Source organism: Nycticebus coucang, chromosome 10, assembly GCF_027406575.1.
Source record: "Nycticebus coucang isolate mNycCou1 chromosome 10, mNycCou1.pri, whole genome shotgun sequence".
Classification (NCBI taxonomy): domain Eukaryota; kingdom Metazoa; phylum Chordata; class Mammalia; order Primates; family Lorisidae; genus Nycticebus; species Nycticebus coucang.
The window spans coordinates 28089433-28107607 of record NC_069789.1 but is presented as its reverse complement, the minus strand read 5'-3'; the positions used below and the strand labels follow the sequence as shown (position 1 = coordinate 28107607).

The 18175-nt window shown below is 38.5% G+C and overlaps 1 protein-coding gene across 1 annotated transcript in view; it reads right to left on the bottom strand.

The window, feature by feature from the left end:
• The window catches only part of DNAH14 (dynein axonemal heavy chain 14), an 862921-nt gene that overhangs the window by 721479 nt on the left and 123267 nt on the right, over positions 1-18175 (bottom strand). Inside the window, 2 exon segments of the mRNA XM_053607548.1 lie at positions 2683-2812; positions 15205-15452. Coding sequence (XP_053463523.1) covers positions 2683-2812; positions 15205-15452 — 378 coding nt within the window.

The window sequence follows — 18175 nt, the reverse complement described above, 5'->3', positions numbered from 1 at the left end:
AGTATGAGAATATTTATCATGCTGACCTCTGCTTTATCCAGGTTCCAAGAAAGTCAGCAGGGGAAAATAGTAATTAAGTGCCCCAACATACTTACAAATTCTAAGCAATTTATATCAAATTCCAAATAGAGTTTGATTCTAAAATGTAAATTGAAGAGCAAATGGCAGAGACTAGGCAAGACACTGACAGAGAAAGAGAAAAAGGGCATTCTGCCCGACCATATAGGAAGCCTTATTTCAAAGCTATGGAATTAATCCAGTATGGAATTTGGGAATTCCCACAGTCATAGCCAAATAGACAAACAGAACAGAGCAGCGTTCAGAAACAGAAGCTACAGTATGTGGACTCATCTAATAAATAATAAAGAATCGAGCTACCACTGCATATCAGCAGTGAAAGGACAACCTGGTAAATAAGTTATGCAGAATGCAGTGGTTACTCATATAGAAATAAATGAAGGTAGATCCCTATCACACACCATCTACAAAAAATCACTTCCAGATAAAGATAAATATAAAGGGAAAGCTTTAAAACTGTTAGAAAAATATAGGACAATATCTTTATGACCTCAGTTTGGAGAATAATTCCAAACATTAACATAAATTAAAGTATCAATTAATTCCATTACATGGAGAGTAAGAAATTTTGTTAATAAATACATAAAGGGAATAAAAATAATGTGTTCTAGTAGATAATTGCAATATATAAAGAATTCCTACAAATTAATATGAAAAAACAAAATATTCAAGAAAAATGGAGAAAATATGTAGAAAATAAGTCTCCCATGATGTATGAAAAAATGCTTAAACAAATTAGTCATAAGGTAAATGCAAGTTAAAACCTCAGTAAAATGCCATTTCACACCTATCTAATGCCAAATACATTAACTGTTGATTAGAATTGGTGAGGATATGGAACAATAAAAACAAAGTATATTAAAGGTCACTTATATTGCTGTAGTCATTTTGGAAAAACAATTCCACATTACTTGCTATAGTTAAATGTACCTTTTTGCCAGAAATTACACTCCTTTGCAATATATAAACCAATACATAGTAACACATTTTCATATGTATCATAGGAGACATTTAAGAATATACATAGCAGAACTGTTTGTAATAGTAAAAACAAAAAGTGAAAACAACTTAAATGTATATCAGCTACAGAATGAGTAAATAAATTGCTTCATCAAGAAATGATAATATCTTCCTATTTTATGTCATTGTGCTGTTTATGTTCTTTAACAGTAACTTTGAACCATGAACCTTCATTCCTGAAAATAGTGTTTTTACATGTAACAGTGTGTCTTCAGTAAAACTGAGTATATGCTCCTCCTGATTATTTACCTATATATGTACATATAATGCTCTTCATTTTTAAAGAACACCTTGAATGACATGTTTTCATTACAGGTATAATTGATCTAATTTTATTGTGACTTTTTCTATTCCAAAGGTGCTGTTTGAGAAAATTCTGCAAAGTACACTGTTATTAAACAGATACCAAAGTAGAAAAAAAAAAAAAAAAGAGAAATGATAATAGGAGGCACTGACAACTTTCAAGCTGGGTGAAGACTCGATGGACATTTGCTTATTCTTGCAGGTGTGATAGACTTTATAAATGTAATGCATGCATATTATACAAAGTTTAGACAACATAGAAAGGTATACATAAGAAAACAAAAATTTTACCCGTTTATCACCACAGATAACCACTGTTAATATTTTTGTGCATGTATTTCCAGACTTCAAACTATGGAATTAAGTGTATTCAGTTTTACTAAAGCATGCATACATTTTCCTTTGTTACCAAATATACCTAAAATGCTTTTTAAAAGAAAAATATGTATGAAGTACGTATTATACAGTGATTATACAATGCTATCTCATAAAAACACTACTTTTACCAAATAGAACAAGCACTTATGACATAGTTTAAATCTCAAGAAAATAACACTTGGGGAACAACAAATTCTTCATGGCAAGAAAAGATTTCCTTACATAGTTTCTTTAAAATTCTTCCAAGGTTTTCATATTTAGCTTCTGTCATTTTTAAGTTAGGAACATAATCAAAAAAGGTGCTTGTACAAAAGCAAAGAGAGTTCTATTAATAATACAGTAGTGGAAGAAGTAGGAAGTGGTTGCTACTTTAGCCTGGATGGCCTTCTCTGACCATTCCCATGTAAAATAACATACAGTATAATTCTGTAGTCTCTTCTCTTCTTAAATTGTCTTCATAGTACTTACTCATCACTTACTTCATTTATGTCTCCTCTTATACAATATATGCTCAAAAAGGTCAGGGAATTTGTTCTGCTGACTGCTGTATTTCAGTCCTTAGTCCAGTGCCTGGGACATAATAATTACTCAATAGGGTAATTAGGGCGCCAATCCCATATGCCAGAGGTGGCGGGTTCAAACCCAGCCCTGGCCAAAATACACACAAACACACACGCACACACACAAAAAATAATTACTCAATAATTACATGCCAAATGAATGAACAAATGACCCAAATGAGATAAATGCTATTATCTATCTAGCACCTATCTGGGGGGGTGGGGTGAGGGATGTTGGGTAAGGAATTGTGAATAGTAACTATAATATTACACCTTAAATTTCAAAATATATTCATTTTACATCAAAAAAGTATTTGTTTTTCTTCTTCAAAGAGCATTTTACCTCATTAACTTCAGTGTGTGTTTTTACTTCTGATGTTAGAACACAAGTTCCATGTGAGTTTGAAATATTAACAAGTTCTTCCCAAACATCTGTCATCTTTTCAGTAGAAAAGCTGTCCATGGTTGTTGCTCTAAATTGAGAAGGAAAAAAATAACTTAAAAAATCATATATATCACTAATATTAAAAAAAATAAAGAAGTTTTACAACTCAACAACAAAACAACCCAAGTAATAAGGTAGGCAAAGGACTTGACTAGACATTTCTTCAAAAAATATGTACAAATGGACAATAAGCACAAGAAAAAATGCTTAACATCACTAGTCATTACAGAAATGCAAATCAAAATTATAAGGCAGTAATGTATTAGTTTATGCTAATTAGGATGACTATTATTCTTTTTAAAAACAGAAAATAATAAAATGTTTATGAGGATTGGAACCCTGGTGTATTGCTGGTAGAAAGTAAAAATGTACAGCTACTGTGGGAGACAGTAGGATAGTTCCTCAAGTCAAATATAGAATTACCATATAATCCAGCTAGTGCACTCAAAAGAGCAGAAAGCTAGGACTCAAACAGATATTTGCACTCCATTCTGTAGCAGCATTATTCACAATAGCCAAAAGGTACAGTCAAAATGTCCATCACTAGATGAATGCATAAATAAGATGTGGTATATTCATGCAATGGAATATTATTCAGCTTTAAAAAGGAGTAAAATTTGGCCATAGTGATCAAAACAGCATTGTACTGGCATAAAAGTAGAGACATAGACATTTGGAATCAAATAGAAAACCAGGAAATGAAACTATCATCTTATAGCCACCTAATCTTTGATAAACCAAACGGGAACATACACTGGGGAAAAGAATCCTTATTCAATAAATGGTGCTGGGAGAACTGGATATTCACATGTAAAAGAATGAAACTGGACCTGTACCTTTCTCCACTCACAAAAATTGATTCAAGATGGATAAAAGACCTAAATTTAAGGCATGAAATAATTAAAATCCTCAAAGAAAGCATAGGAAAAACACTGGAAGATATCAGCCTGTGGAAAGACTTTATGAAGAAGACTTCCATGCAATTGCAACAACAAAAATAAACAAATGGGACTTAATGAAACTGAAAGCTTCTGTACAGCTAAGGAGACAACAACCAAAGAAAACTGACAAGAGGGGAGACAAGATGGCGGACTGAAGCCAGCTTTCAACAAAGGCTCCCGTCCAGAAGGAGAGTTAAGGGACAGGAATTTAGTAAGTATCCTGGTGGACTTGAGCCTCACCAAGAGAGAAGGCTGAAGAACGCACATCAACACTGCTGAGGCAAGTTGTGATCACAAGGACGCAAACAAAAGGTACAAAATCCACCACCAAGCGGACGGGAGTCCCCCTCCCCCATGAGACCAGCTCTGTAGCCCCACAATTGAACAAGTGGGCAGAAATTAAAGCCCCTCCCACTACACTCCACGGGAGAGACCTTCTAAAAACTGGACCTACCTCCCCTACTGGGGTGCCGTGGCGTTCTCCTGCCGGACATAGGGCTGAATAAAACTTTGGGAATCCTTTGCCGGCAACCCTGAATCCCCGGCGCTCCCCTCCCGCCCACTGAGGTCCGGAGGCCTGTCCCCCAGGACTTCGGATCCTTGGGTTATTTCTCAAGGGGAGTGGACAGTCCCCGAGTTGCGACTGGTCAGCATTGACTCTGAGGCGCGCCGAGTGAGGAGAGGGCACCGGGCTGAGGGGGAGTCACGCCTCGCGGCACTTCCCTGCGGTGCAGTGCACCAACCCTCCCCGGGCATACGGGGCCCAAGACTGAATAAGACTCTGGCCTCCCCGCTGAGAGCTGAGAACCCCTACTCTCACTCGGGGTCTGAGGGCCTATCCCCCAGGAGTTCGGCTCCTTGGGTGATTTCTCGAGGGGAGTGCACAGTGCCTGAGCTGCGTCAGGTCAGCGCTGACTCTGGGATACGTGAGCGAGGAGAGGGCACTCCGCTGAGGGGAAATCAAGCCTTGGCGGCACTTCCCTGCGGTGCAGTGCAGGAGCCCTCCCCGGGCACAAGACTGAATAAGACTCTGGCCTCCCCGCTGAGAGCTGAGAGCCCCTACTCTCACTCGGGGTCTGAGGGCCTATCCCTCCGGAGTTCGGCTCCTTGGGTGATTTCTCGAGGGGAGTGCACAGTGCCTGAGCTGCGTCAGGTCAGCGCTGACTCTGGGATACGTGAGCGAGGAGAGGGCACTCTGCTGAGGGAAAATCAAGCCTTGGCGGCACTTCCCTGCGGTGCAGTGCAGGAGGCCTCCCCGGACCGTAGTATTGCGTGAAACTGAATGAAACTCTAGCTTCTCCCCGCCCCACTCCCAATCCGGGTCTGGGGGCCCATCCCCCAAGAGTTCTGATTCTTGGGGGATCTCTTAAGGGGTGTGGACCCAGCACAAACTGCGGCCGCTCAGTGCTGACTCTGGGGCGCGGGACAGAGGAGAAAAGGGTCGCCTGAGTGCCCACACCAGAGCAGCAGTTCCCTGGAGGTAGATCAACAGCCGTTTTTTCTTTAACGGCAGAACGCTCACTTCTGGATATTCTGAGGCCACACCCCCTGTCTCCCTGGGCAACCAGAGGAGGCCACCGGTGTCACGGCTCACAAACCCAAAAGCCTCCAGGGCGGGGCCGACCCAGAGAGGTGTTCAGACGCAATTCTCCAGCAGCAAAGACGTTTGAACTCAAAACAGCCCGTCTCCTGTAGGCGACGACAGGAACAGAGACAGAACCTCACAAAGTTGTCTGTTCTGTTCTGTTCTGTTAGCAGCATCCATCAGGGACGGGGCTAAGCCTGAGTGAACACCTCCTTCCCATCACCTGCATCAAACACTCAAAGATGTCAGGCCCCATCTCCTCCTGCTAGATAGCGGCAGTCTGCGGGGGCCTGGCAGACTTCCTTGCGATTCAGGCAGGTGCAAACCCCTGGAGTGTCTGTTCACTGCAGGCAACTGGGTTAGCCATCTGCAGAGATACCAGTGACTGGGTCCGACGGAGGGGCAAAGTGGGGAAGGAGACGTTAACCTTCCCAGACTGCTCTGTTTGCGGGGTGGCTCCTCCTGACTCCACGCTGCACTGGGGTGAGCTGTCTCAGAGGAGTCACCAGGCCCCTGTGATCCAGTTCCCAGAGACCTCTTGAACCCTTCCACCTGAGACAAGTGCCGATTGAGACAGTTGATTCGGACCTTTTGAACTGGGCTAATAGACTGAGGACTTTTCAGGTGGTGCCCTGGGTGTGCGATTGTAGGAAGGTTTGATTCTCCTTTTCCAACTGGGGCCAGAGGTGGGCAGGCGGGGTGACTTAATTGCTGATTTTTCCACACAGCTGAGACTTCAAGCCAGAGTAGAAGTTGCAATAGGATCGAACAGAAACCAGCTGAAAACAAGACAGAACCACTTTGCTCCACCACACCAGACAGGGCCCCAGTTTCTCAGGCCACAACACTGTACGGGCCCTCGATAAAACCCCAGGGGAAAAACCAAAGGGAGTAAACCGTGGGGCGGAATCAGCAGAAAAACTCTGGTAACATGAATAACCAGAATAGATCAACCCCCCCAAGAAAAGATACGGCAGATGTGATTGAAGATCCCATTCATAAACAACTGGCTGAGATGTCAGAAGTCGAATTCAGAATTTGGTTTGCAGACAAGATTAATAAAATGGAATTAGGAATTCGAGGAGAAATTCAAAAACTGTCTCAAGAATTTAACGAATTTAAAGACAAAACCACCAAAGACTTAGACACACTGAAACAAGAACTTACAGCCCTCAAAGATATGAAAAATACAGTAGAATCCCTCAGTAACAGAATGGAGCAAGCAGAAGAAAGGATTTCTGACATTGAAGATAAAGTCTTCGAACGCTCCCAATCTCTCAAAGAGGAAGAGAAATGGAGAGCAAAAACGGATCACTCACTCAGAGAGCTCTCAGATAATTCGAAAAAAAATAACATAAGGGTTATAGGAATTTCGGAGGCTGATGACGTGGCAGCCAAGGGCACAGAGGCCCTTCTACATGAAATTATGAAAGAAAATTTTCCAGACATGCCTAGAGAATCTGAAATTCAGATAGCAGACAGCTTCAGAACCCCAGCACGATTCAACCCCAAAAAGCCATCTCCCAGACATATCATAATTAGCTTCACTAAAGTTAACATGAAAGAGAAGATTCTCAAAGCAGCCCGGCGAAAGAAAACTATAACGTACAAAGGTAAGAATATTAGAATAACTGCAGATCTCTCTGCTGAAACTTTTCAAGCAAGAAGAGGCTGGTCATCAACTTTTAATCTCCTAAAGCAAAAAAACTTTCAACCCAGGATCTTGTATCCAGCTAAACTGAGTTTCATCTATGATGGAGAAATTAAATACTTCAATGACATTCATATGTTGAAAAAATTTGCCCTAAGTAAACCAGCTCTTGAGGATGTTCTCAGACCTATCCTCCACAATGACCAACCCAATCCTATACCACAAAAGTAAACTCACTCAGAAACTTCGGATCAAACTCCAACTTCCACACTGGCGAAAGGATTAAAAATGTCCACTGGACCTTTGAAAAACTCGATACCCAAAATTCCACCAGACTTATCCTTACTCTCCATCAATGTGAATGGCTTAAACTGTCCTCTAAAGAGGCATAGGTTAGCTGACTGGATACAAAAACTTAAGCCAGATATTTGTTGCATACAAGAGTCACATCTCAACTTAAAAGACAAATACAGACTCAGGGTGAAAGGATGGTCATCCATATTTCAGGCAAATGGTAATCAGAAAAAAGCAGGTGTTGCAATTTTATTTGCAGATACAGTAGGCTTTAAACCATCAAAAGTAAGGAAGGACAAGAATGGTCACTTCATATTTGTTAAGGGTAATACTCAATATGACGAGATCTCAATTATTAATATCTATGCACCCAACCAGAATGCACCTCAATTTATAAGAGAAACTCTAACAGACATGAGTAACTTGATTTCCTCCAGCTCCATAATCGTTGGAGATTTCAACACTCCCTTGGCAGTGTTGGATCGATCCTCCAGAAAGAAGCTGAGCAAAGAAATCTTAGATTTAAACCTAACCATCCAGTATTTAGATTTAGCAGACATCTACAGAACATTTCATCCCAACAAAACTGAATACACATACTTCTCATCAGCCCACGGAACTTACTCCAAAATTGATCACATTTTAGGTCACAAGTCTAACCTCAGTCAATTTAAAGGAATAGAAATTATTCCATGCATCTTCTCGGACCATCATGGAATAAAACTTGAATTGAGTAACAACAGGAATCTGCATACCCATACAAAAACATGGAAGTTAAATAACCTTATGCTGAATGATAGCTGGGTCAGAGATGAGATTAAGAAAGAAATCACCAATTTTTTGGAACAAAATGACAATGAAGACACAAGCTATCAGAACCTCTGGGACACTGCAAAGGCAGTTCTAAGAGGGAAATTTATAGCACTGCAAGCCTTCCTCAAGAGAACGGAAAGAGAGGAAGTTAACAACTTAATGGGACATCTCACGCAACTGGGAAAGGAAGAACATTCCAACCCCAAACCCAGTAGAAGAAAAGAAATAACCAAAATTAGAGCAGAATTAAATGAAATTGAAAACAAAAGAATAATACAACAGATCAATAAATCAAAAAGCTGGTTTTTTGAAAAGGGCAATAAAATAGATAAACCTCTGGCCAACCTAATCAGGAAAAAAAGAGTAAAATCTCTAATATCATCAATCAGAAACAACAAAGACAAAATAACCACAGACTCATCAGAAATCCAAAAAATCCTTAATGAATATTACAAGAAACTTTATTCTCAGAAATATGAAAATCTGAAGGAAATAGACCGATACTTGGAAGCACGCCACCTTCCAAGACTTAACCAGAATCAAGTGGAAATGTTGAACAGACCCATATCAAGTTCAGAAATAGCATCAACTATACAAAACCTCCCTAAAAAGAAAAGCCCGGGACCAGATGGTTTCACGTCAGAATTCTACCAAACCTTTAAAGAGGAATTAGTACCTATATTACTCAACCTGTTCCAAAATGTAGAAAAAGAAGGAAGACTACCCAACACGTTCTATGAAGCAAATATCACCCTGATCCCCAAACCAGGAAAAGACCCAACAAGAAAAGAAAATTATAGACCAATATCACTAATGAATATAGATGCAAAAATATTCAACAAGATCCTAACAAACAGAATCCAGCAACACATCAAACAAATTATACATCATGACCAAGTTGGTTTTATCCCAGGGTCTCAAGGCTGGTTCAATATACGTAAATCTATAAATGTAATTCAGCACATAAACAAATTAAAAAACAAAGACCATATGATTCTCTCAATTGATGCAGAAAAAGCTTTTGATAATATCCAGCATCCCTTCATGATCAGAACACTCAAAAAAATTGGTCTAGAAGGGACTTTTCTTAAACTGATAGAGGCTATCTACAGCAAACCCACAGCCAATATCATATTGAATGGAGTTAAATTGGAATCATTTCCACTCAGATCAGGAACCAGACAAGGCTGCCCATTGTCTCCATTGCTTTTCAACATTGTAATGGAAGTTTTAGCCACCGCAATTAGGGAAGAAAAGGCGATCAAGGGTATCCATATAGGGTCAGAAGAGATCAAACTCTCGCTCTTCGCAGATGATATGATTGTGTATCTGGAAAACACTAGGGACTCTACTACAAAACTCCTAGAAGTGATCAAGGAATACAGCAGCGTCTCAGGTTACAAAATCAACATTCATAAATCGGTAGCCTTTATATACACCAACAACAGTCAAATTGAAAAAGCAGTTAAGGACTCTATCCCATTCACAGTAGTGCCAAAGAAGATGAAATAGTTGGGAATTTACCTAACAAAAGACGTGAAAGATCTCTATAAAGAGAACTATGAAACTCTAAGAAAAGAAATAGCTGAAAATGTTAACAAATGGAAAAACATACCATGCTCATGGCTAGGAAGAATCAACATTATCAAAATGTCCATACTACCCAAAGCAATATATACTTTCAACGCACTCCCTATTAAAGCTCCACTGTCATATTTTAAAGATCTTGAAAAAACATTACTTCGTTTTATATGGAATCAGAAAAAACCTCGAATAGCCAAGACATTACTCAGAAATAAAAACAAAACAGGAGGAATCACACTACCAGACCTCAGACTTTACTACAAATCGATAGTGATCAAAACAGCATGGTATTGGCACAAAAACAGAGAAGTAGATATCTGGAATAGAATAGAGAACCAAGAGATGAATCCAGCTACTTACCGCTATTTGATTTTTGACAAGCCAATTAAAAACATTCAGTGGGGAAAAGATTCCCTATTTAACAAATGGTGCTGGGTGAACTGGCTGGCAACCTGCAGAAGACTGAAATTAGACCCACACCTTTCACCATTAACTAAGATAGACTCTCATTGGATTAAAGATTTAAACTTAAGACATGAAACTATAAAAATACTAGAAGAGAATGCAGGGAAAACCCTTGAAGAAATTGGTCTGGGTGAGTATTTCATGAGGAGAACCCCCCGGGCAATTGAAGCAGCTTCAAAAATACACTACTGGGACTTGATCAAACTAAAAAGCTTCTGCACAGCTAAGAACACAGTAAGCAGAGCAAGCAGACAGCCCTCAGAATGGGAGAAGATATTTGCAGGGTATAACTCTGACAAAGGTTTAATAACCAGAATCCACAGAGAACTCAAACGCATCAGCAAGAAAAAAACAAGGGATCCCATCGCAGGCTGGGCAAGGGATTTGAAGAGAAACTTCTCTGAAGAAGACAGGCGCACGGCCTTCAGACATATGAAAAAATGCTCATCATCTTTAATCATCAGAGAAATGCAAATCAAAACTACTTTGAGATATCATCTAACTCCAATGAGACTAGCCTATATCACAAAATCTCAAGACCAGAGATGTTGGCGTGGATGCGGAGAAAAGGGAACACTTCTGCACTGCTGGTGGGAATGCAAATTAATACATTCCTTTTGGAGGGATATATGGAGAACACTCAGAGATCTAAAAATAGATCTGCCATTCAATCCTGTAATTCCTCTGCTGGGCATATACCCAGAAGACCAAAAATCACAACATAACAAAGATATTTGTACCAGAATGTTTATTGCAGCCCAATTCATAATTGCTAAGTCATGGAAAAAGCCGAAGTGCCCATCGATCCACGAATGGATTAATAAATTGTGGTATATGTATACCATGGAATACTATGCAGCCTTAAAGAAAGATGGAGACTTTACCTCTTTCATGTTTACATGGATGGAGCTGGAACATATTCTTCTTAGTAAAGTATCCCAAGAATGGAAGAAAAAATATCCAATGTACACAGCCCTACTATGAAACTAATTTGGGACTCTCACATGAAAGCTATAACCCAGCTACAACTTAACAATAGGGGGAAGTGGAAAAGGGGGGGGTGGGTAGAGGGAGGGGAATCGGTGGGATCACACCTGTGGTGCATATTACAGGGGTATTTGCGAAACTTGGTAAATGTAGATATAAATGTTTTGGCACAGTAACTGAGATAACGCCGGAAAGGCTATGTTAACCACTGGGATAAAAATGTGTCAAATGGTTTATGAAGTGAGTGTATGATGCCCCATAATCATATCATTGTATACACTTATGATTTAATAAAAAAATTAAAAAAAAAAAAAGAACAAAGCAAACTGACAACCTACACAATGGGAAAGGATATTTGAATATTTTGCATCAGACCAAAGCTTGATAACTAGGATCTACAGAGAACTCAAATTAATCCACATGAAAAAAGCCAACAATTCCATATGTCAATGGGCAAGATGAATAGAAACTTCTCTAAAAAAGACTGATTAATGGCTAACAAACATATGAAAAAATGCTCATTATCCCTATCTATTAGAGAAATGCAGATCAAAACCACCCTGAGATATCATCTAACCCTAGTGAGAATGGCCCACATTACAAAATTTCAAAACTACAGATGCTGGCATGTATGCGGAGAGAAGGGAACACTTTTACACTGCTGGTGGGACTGAAAAAAAATAGAACCTTTTTGGAAGGAAGTATGGGACAACCCTCAAAGAACTCAGGCTAGACCTCCCATTTGATTCTGCAATCCCATTACTGGGCATCTACCCAGAAGGAAAAAAATCTTTTTACCATAAGGACATTTTCACTAGACTGTTTATTGCAGCTTAATTTACAATCGCCAAAACGTGGAAACAGCCTAAATGCCCACCAACCTAGGAATGGATTAACAAACTGTGGTATATGGATACCATGGAATACTATTCAGCCATTAAAAAGATGGAGAATTTACATCTTTTGTATTAACCTGGATGGAAGTGGAGCAGATTATTCTTAGTAAATCATCACAAGAATGGGGAAGCAAGAATCCTATGTACTTAATTCTCATGAGGATAGTTGATGACCTTGTATATGGTGGAGGGTGTGGAAAGGGGAGAGCAGAGAGAGGGAAAGAGGAAGGGGATGGGGGGTTATGGCATGTGACACACCTTTTGGGGGAGGGACACAATTATAAGAGGGACTTTACCTAACAAATGCAAAGAATGTAACCTGGTTCTTTGTATCCTCACTGAATCCCCAATGAATCAGCACCAAGCCAGACGGATATCATTTTGAAAGCCAGATCATGTCTTTTCTCTGCTGAAAGCACTCCGGCAGCTCCTCATAGCCAAACCCACAGTCCTTATAAGGCTCTGAAAAGCCCCACACAAAGCAGCCCATTCCTGCTCTAACCTCATCTCACCTTATGCACTCCCTGCCTCCAGTGGGGTTAATTAGACTCCTCCTTGCAGACACGTTACTGCCTCAGGGCTTTTGCACTTCCTGTTTTCTATGCTTTTAATTCTGCTTCCTAGAAATATGCACCCCGTGGACCATCACCCACACCTGCTCTTACTTGCCTCTCTCCTAGGCCACGATGCTAACAACCCTCAGCGTCCTATCTGAGCAGCAGAAGCACACATTCTCCATCGTTCCTTTCTCTTTTCTCCACAGCATTTATCGCCATCTACCATGCAGTATCTATTCCTTTTTATGTTTGTTGTCTACTCCCTACCAGATGCTTACTAAAGCCTAAACAGACAAAGAGGAAGAGGCTCTGTGATCTCGAAAGGACAGTTTTAAACCACGAGGGTGCTTGCGTGCTAATGTGTGCGCACGTGGTACACGCAGAACCGGGACTTGCTTTCTTTAACACGTGTCTCCTGGTCGCATGTTCGTGAGGGAGCAGACCTCAGCCAATGCACGTTACAGACACTATGAATAACTGTGAAAGGACTTTAGAAAAAGTGGCCATACACACTGGCTTATCTTAGTCTGCAGAACAGTGGCCATACACGCTAGCTTATCTTAGTCTGCGGAAGTGTATTAAGAAAGCTAGACCCAAAATACATCAAAAAAGATAAAAAAATTCTAAGTATAAAATAAAGTCTAAATGGTTACAGTAAAAAAAGAAATAAATAAAATTGAGAAAGCTAATGCAAAATGCACATGAAAATAAAAAAAAAACAAAAAGGAGTGAAATTCAGATACACGCTATAATGTCAACCTTAAGATATTATGCTAAATTAAATAAGTCAGACACAAAGGCACAAACATTGTATAAATCCACTAATATGAGGTACTTAAGTATGTAAATCTATAGAAACAGAAAGTTACCATGGCTAGAGGCAGAGAGGGTAACCGGTTGATACATAGTATTCATTGTTAACAAGTATAAAGCTTCCATTTGGGGTGATGAAAAAGTTCTGGAAATGGATAGTGTTGATGGTTGCACAACATTGTCCACTGTGAATGGACTTAATGCCCCTGAATTGCACACTTACAAATGGATAAAATTATTTTGTATTATGTATAATTTACTGCTACAAAATCTTGTCTCATTTCATGAAAATGAGGAAGAGCAGGAAGTGAAAAAATTGAGGAGAAAACCTACATATTTTATGAAAAGTAGTATATACTAGATAGGAAAATCACTAAATAGTTGTGTTCTATGTAAGTTAAAGTCCTGGCCCTGGTTCAAACTAGTTATAAGGCCTTAGTGTTATCGATTCAGTAATAATTAGAGAAACAGAATAGATTATCTTTAATATTTTTAAATTCATTTTTTCAGCTCTATAGTTATGATAATGTCTGATTTGACTAAAATGATATTGCTAAATTTGGGTAGTTTTGACAAATTATAAAGTATTCCACCATCTGAATTAACATTTCATGTTTCACAAGTTACTGTGGATAGATTCAGTTGTGGAAAATAAGAAAATGCTTTGTTTTCAACAGTAGTATTTAAATAGAAGGTAAAAATATTTTTCAAATAGTTTCTTAGTTGGAGAAATATTCAATAGATATTTCTTGCGATTAACTCAAATTCTAATTGGACCTCGTAGCTCCTTCCTTAATCATCCTCATGTATCTTGAAGATGTAGGTCTGAACTTGGAAGTCAGTCTATGACCTATGACCAATTTTTACCAGGTGTCCTTTATTTGCTAAAGCTGACAAACCTATTCATTGTTTATTTGAAATTCAATTGGCTAAGGTCTGCTCCCTCATACATGAAAGTCAGATCCATGTCTTTTCTCTGCTGAAAAGAGAGCAGCTCCTCATAGCCAAAGCCAAAATCCTTTCAAGGCTCTGAAAAGCCCCACACAAAGCAGCCCATTCCTGCTCTAACCTCATCTCTCCTTATGCGCTCACCTTATGACTCCTAGCTGCATACACGTTACTGCCTCAGAGAGTTTGCACTTCCTGTTTGCTCTGTTTTTAATTCTGCTTCCTAGAAATATGAAGCCCGTGGACCATCACCGACATCTGCTCTTGCCCGTCTCCTATGCCACGATGCTAACCCTCAGCTAACCTGATGGATGTTTTGACTGTAACTTTTGGCTATTGTGAATAATGCTGCTACAGAATGGAGTGCAAATATTTGTTTGGGTCCTAGCTTTCTGTTGTTTCAAGTGCACTAGCTGGATTATATGGTAATTCTATATTTGACTTGAGGAACTATCTGACTGTCTTCCACAGTAGCTGTACATTTTTACTTTCTCCCAGCAATACATCATGAAACAATGAAATTGAAATTGAAATTCAAATAAAAAATGAATAATTTTTAGTATAGGTAATATTTGGCACTTACTTATATAAAGAAGGATTTGTTATTTATCTGAAATTCAAATTATATGGAGAATCCTGAATTTTATATGGCAACCAGACCAATGCAGAATTTCAAGAAAAAATTTTGAAATTTTTCTTAAATGTTATAGACAATATAAGTATTACCAAACAATAGGTTTAGGTAATTGAAAAAAGAAAAAAAAAGTCTTCTACAGGAAGAATTTTCAAATCCTAGCTTAAATTATTGTATATTCCCTCCATAAATGGCAATATACTAAGAAAATTATGATTAAAAAATACTTTTCTAAGTAAAAAAGTGATTTACCTGATGAGCTCTTCATTCTTCTTTTCCACTGAAAATGGAATTCTAGCAGAATCATTAAATAATTCCAAAAGTAGTGTGATTGCAGTGTTCATAAGTTGTCGAATGAGTTCTTGAAATATGTAGTCAACTAGCATCACAAACCTGAAATTTTTTTCTAATAAACGTCGATATTTAGGGAGCTTGAAATGTGTTGTGTCATCTGAGTGTTTTGACTCAAAATATTCTTTGATTTCTTTCTTTTCTGCAACCTAAATTTAATAAACAATTGAGACAAGTGATGATTTTCTATGTTAACATACCATGATCTTTATGTTCTCTTATTTTAATTTTTTTAATTATTATGGGTACCTAATAGTTATATATATATTAATAGGATACATGTGATCTTTTGATACAGGCATACAATGTGTACTAATCAAAGCAGGGTAATTTGGGTATCCATCACCTCACGAATTTATCATTTCCTTGGGTTAGGAACATTCCAATTTCACTCTTTTGATTATTATTGTTTTTCTAATTTTTTTTTCCAGTTTTTGGCTGAGGCCAGGTTTGAACCCACCACCTCCGGTATATGGGGCTGGCACCCTACGTCTTTGAGCCACAGGCACCTCCCACTCTGTTCTGATTATTTTAAAGCAGAGGTGCCAAAACTTTTTTTCTCTGTAATGCATTGGAAAAATAGAAGCTGTCTTGGCACTTATGAGTTAATATTTAGCTTCCCCCACATATTAGTGAGAACATGTAAGATTTGTCTTTCTGTGCTTGGCTTATTTCACTCAACACAATGTTCTTCAGTTACATCAATGGAACTAATTACAGCATTTTATTCTTTTTCATGGCTGAATAATATGTGTATTCCATTGTGTATATGTACTATATATTTTTTATCTATTCATCTGCTACTAGATGCTTAGGTTGATTCCAAAATCTTGGCTATTGTAAATACTGCTGCTATAAACATAAAAGAGCAGGTATTTTTTATTTATATATATATATATATTTTAATTAAATCATAGCTGTGTACATCAATATGATCATGGGGCACCATACACTTGGTTTATAGACCATTTGACACATTTTCATGACACTAGTTGGCACAGCCCTCCTGGTATTTTCTGAGTTACTTTGCTAAGACATTTACATTCCACATTTACCAAGCCTCACATATACCCTTGTAAGATGCACCACAGGTGTGATCCTTTCTATGCTTCTCACTCTACCCACATCCCCCCTCACTCCCCACCCTTTCCCTTTTCCCCCTATTCTTAGGTTGTAACTGGGTTATAGCTTTCATGTGAAGGTCCTAAATTAGTTTCATAGTAGGGGTGAGTACATTGGATACTTTTTCTTCCATTCTTGAGATACTTTACTGAGAAGAATATGTTCCAGCTCCATCGATGTAAACATGAAAGAGGTAAAGTCTCCATCTTTCTTCAAGGCTGCATAGTATTCCACGGTGTACATATACCACAATTTATTAATCCATTCGTGGATCATTGGGCACTTGGGTTTTTTCCATGACTTAGCAATTATGAATAGGGCTGCAATAAATATTCTGGTACAAATATCTTTGTTATGATGTGATTTTTGGTCTTCTGGGTATATGCCCACCAGAGGAATTATAGGATTGAATGGCAGATCTATTTTTAGATCTCTAAGTGTTCTCCATATCTCTTTCCAAAAGGAATGTATTAATTTGCATTCCCACCAGCAGTGCAAAAGTGTTCCCTTTTCTCCACATCCACGCCAACATCTCTGGTCTTGTGATTTTGTGATATAGGCTAGTCTCACTGGAGTTAGATGATATTTCAAAGTAGTTTTGATTTGCATTTCTCTGATGATTAAAGATGATGAGCCTTTTTTTATATGTCTGAAGGCCGCACGTCTGTCTTCTTCAGAGAAGTTTCTCTTCAAATCCCTTGCCCAGCCTGCGATGGTATCACTTGTTCTTTTCTTGCTAATACGTTTGAGTTCTCTGTGGATTCTGGTTATTAAACCTTTGTCAGAGACATAACCTGCAAATATCTTCTCTCATTCTGTGAGCTGTTTGCTTGCTTTACTTACTGTGTTCTTGGCTGTGCAGAAGCTTTTTAGTTTGATCAAGTCCCAATAGTGTATTTTTGAAGTTGCTTCAGTTGCCCGGGGGGGTCCTTCTCATAAAAAACTCACCCAACCCAATTTCTTCAAGGGTTTTCCCTGCACTCTCTTCTAGGATTTTTATAGTTTCATGTCTTAAGTTTAAATCTTTATCCAGTAAGAGTCTATCTTGGTTAACGGTGAAAGGTGTGGGTCCAGTTTTAGTCTTCTACAGGTTGCCTGCAAGTTCACCCAGCACCATTTGTTAAATAGGGAATCTTTTCCCCACTGAATGTTTTTAATTGGCTTGTCAAAGATTAAATAACGGTAAGTAGCTGGATTCATTTCTTGGTTCTCTATTCTGTTCCAGACATCCACTTCTCTGTTTTTGTGCCAATACCATGCTGTTTTGATCACTATCGATTTGTAGTATAGTCTGAGGTCTGGTAGAGTAATTCCTCCTGCTTTGTTTTTATTTTTGAGTAATGTCTTGGTTATTTGAGTTTTTTTCTGATTCCATATAAAATGAAGTACTGTTTTTTCAAGATCTTTAAAGTATGACAGTGGAACTTTAATAGGGATTGCGTTGAAGTTATATATTGCTTTGGGTAGTATGGACATTTTAACAATGTTGATTCTTCCCAGCCATGAGCATGATATGTTTTTCCATTTATTAACATTCTCTGCTATCTCTTTTCTTAGAGTTTCATAGTTCTCTTTATATAGGTCTTTCATGTCCTTTGTTAGATAAACTCCCAAATATTTCATCTTGTTTGGCATTACTGTGAATGGGATAGAATCCTTAATTGTTTTTTCAACTTGACTATTGTTGGTATATATAAAGGCTACCGATTTATGAATGTTGATTTTGTAACCTGAGACGTTGCTGTATTCC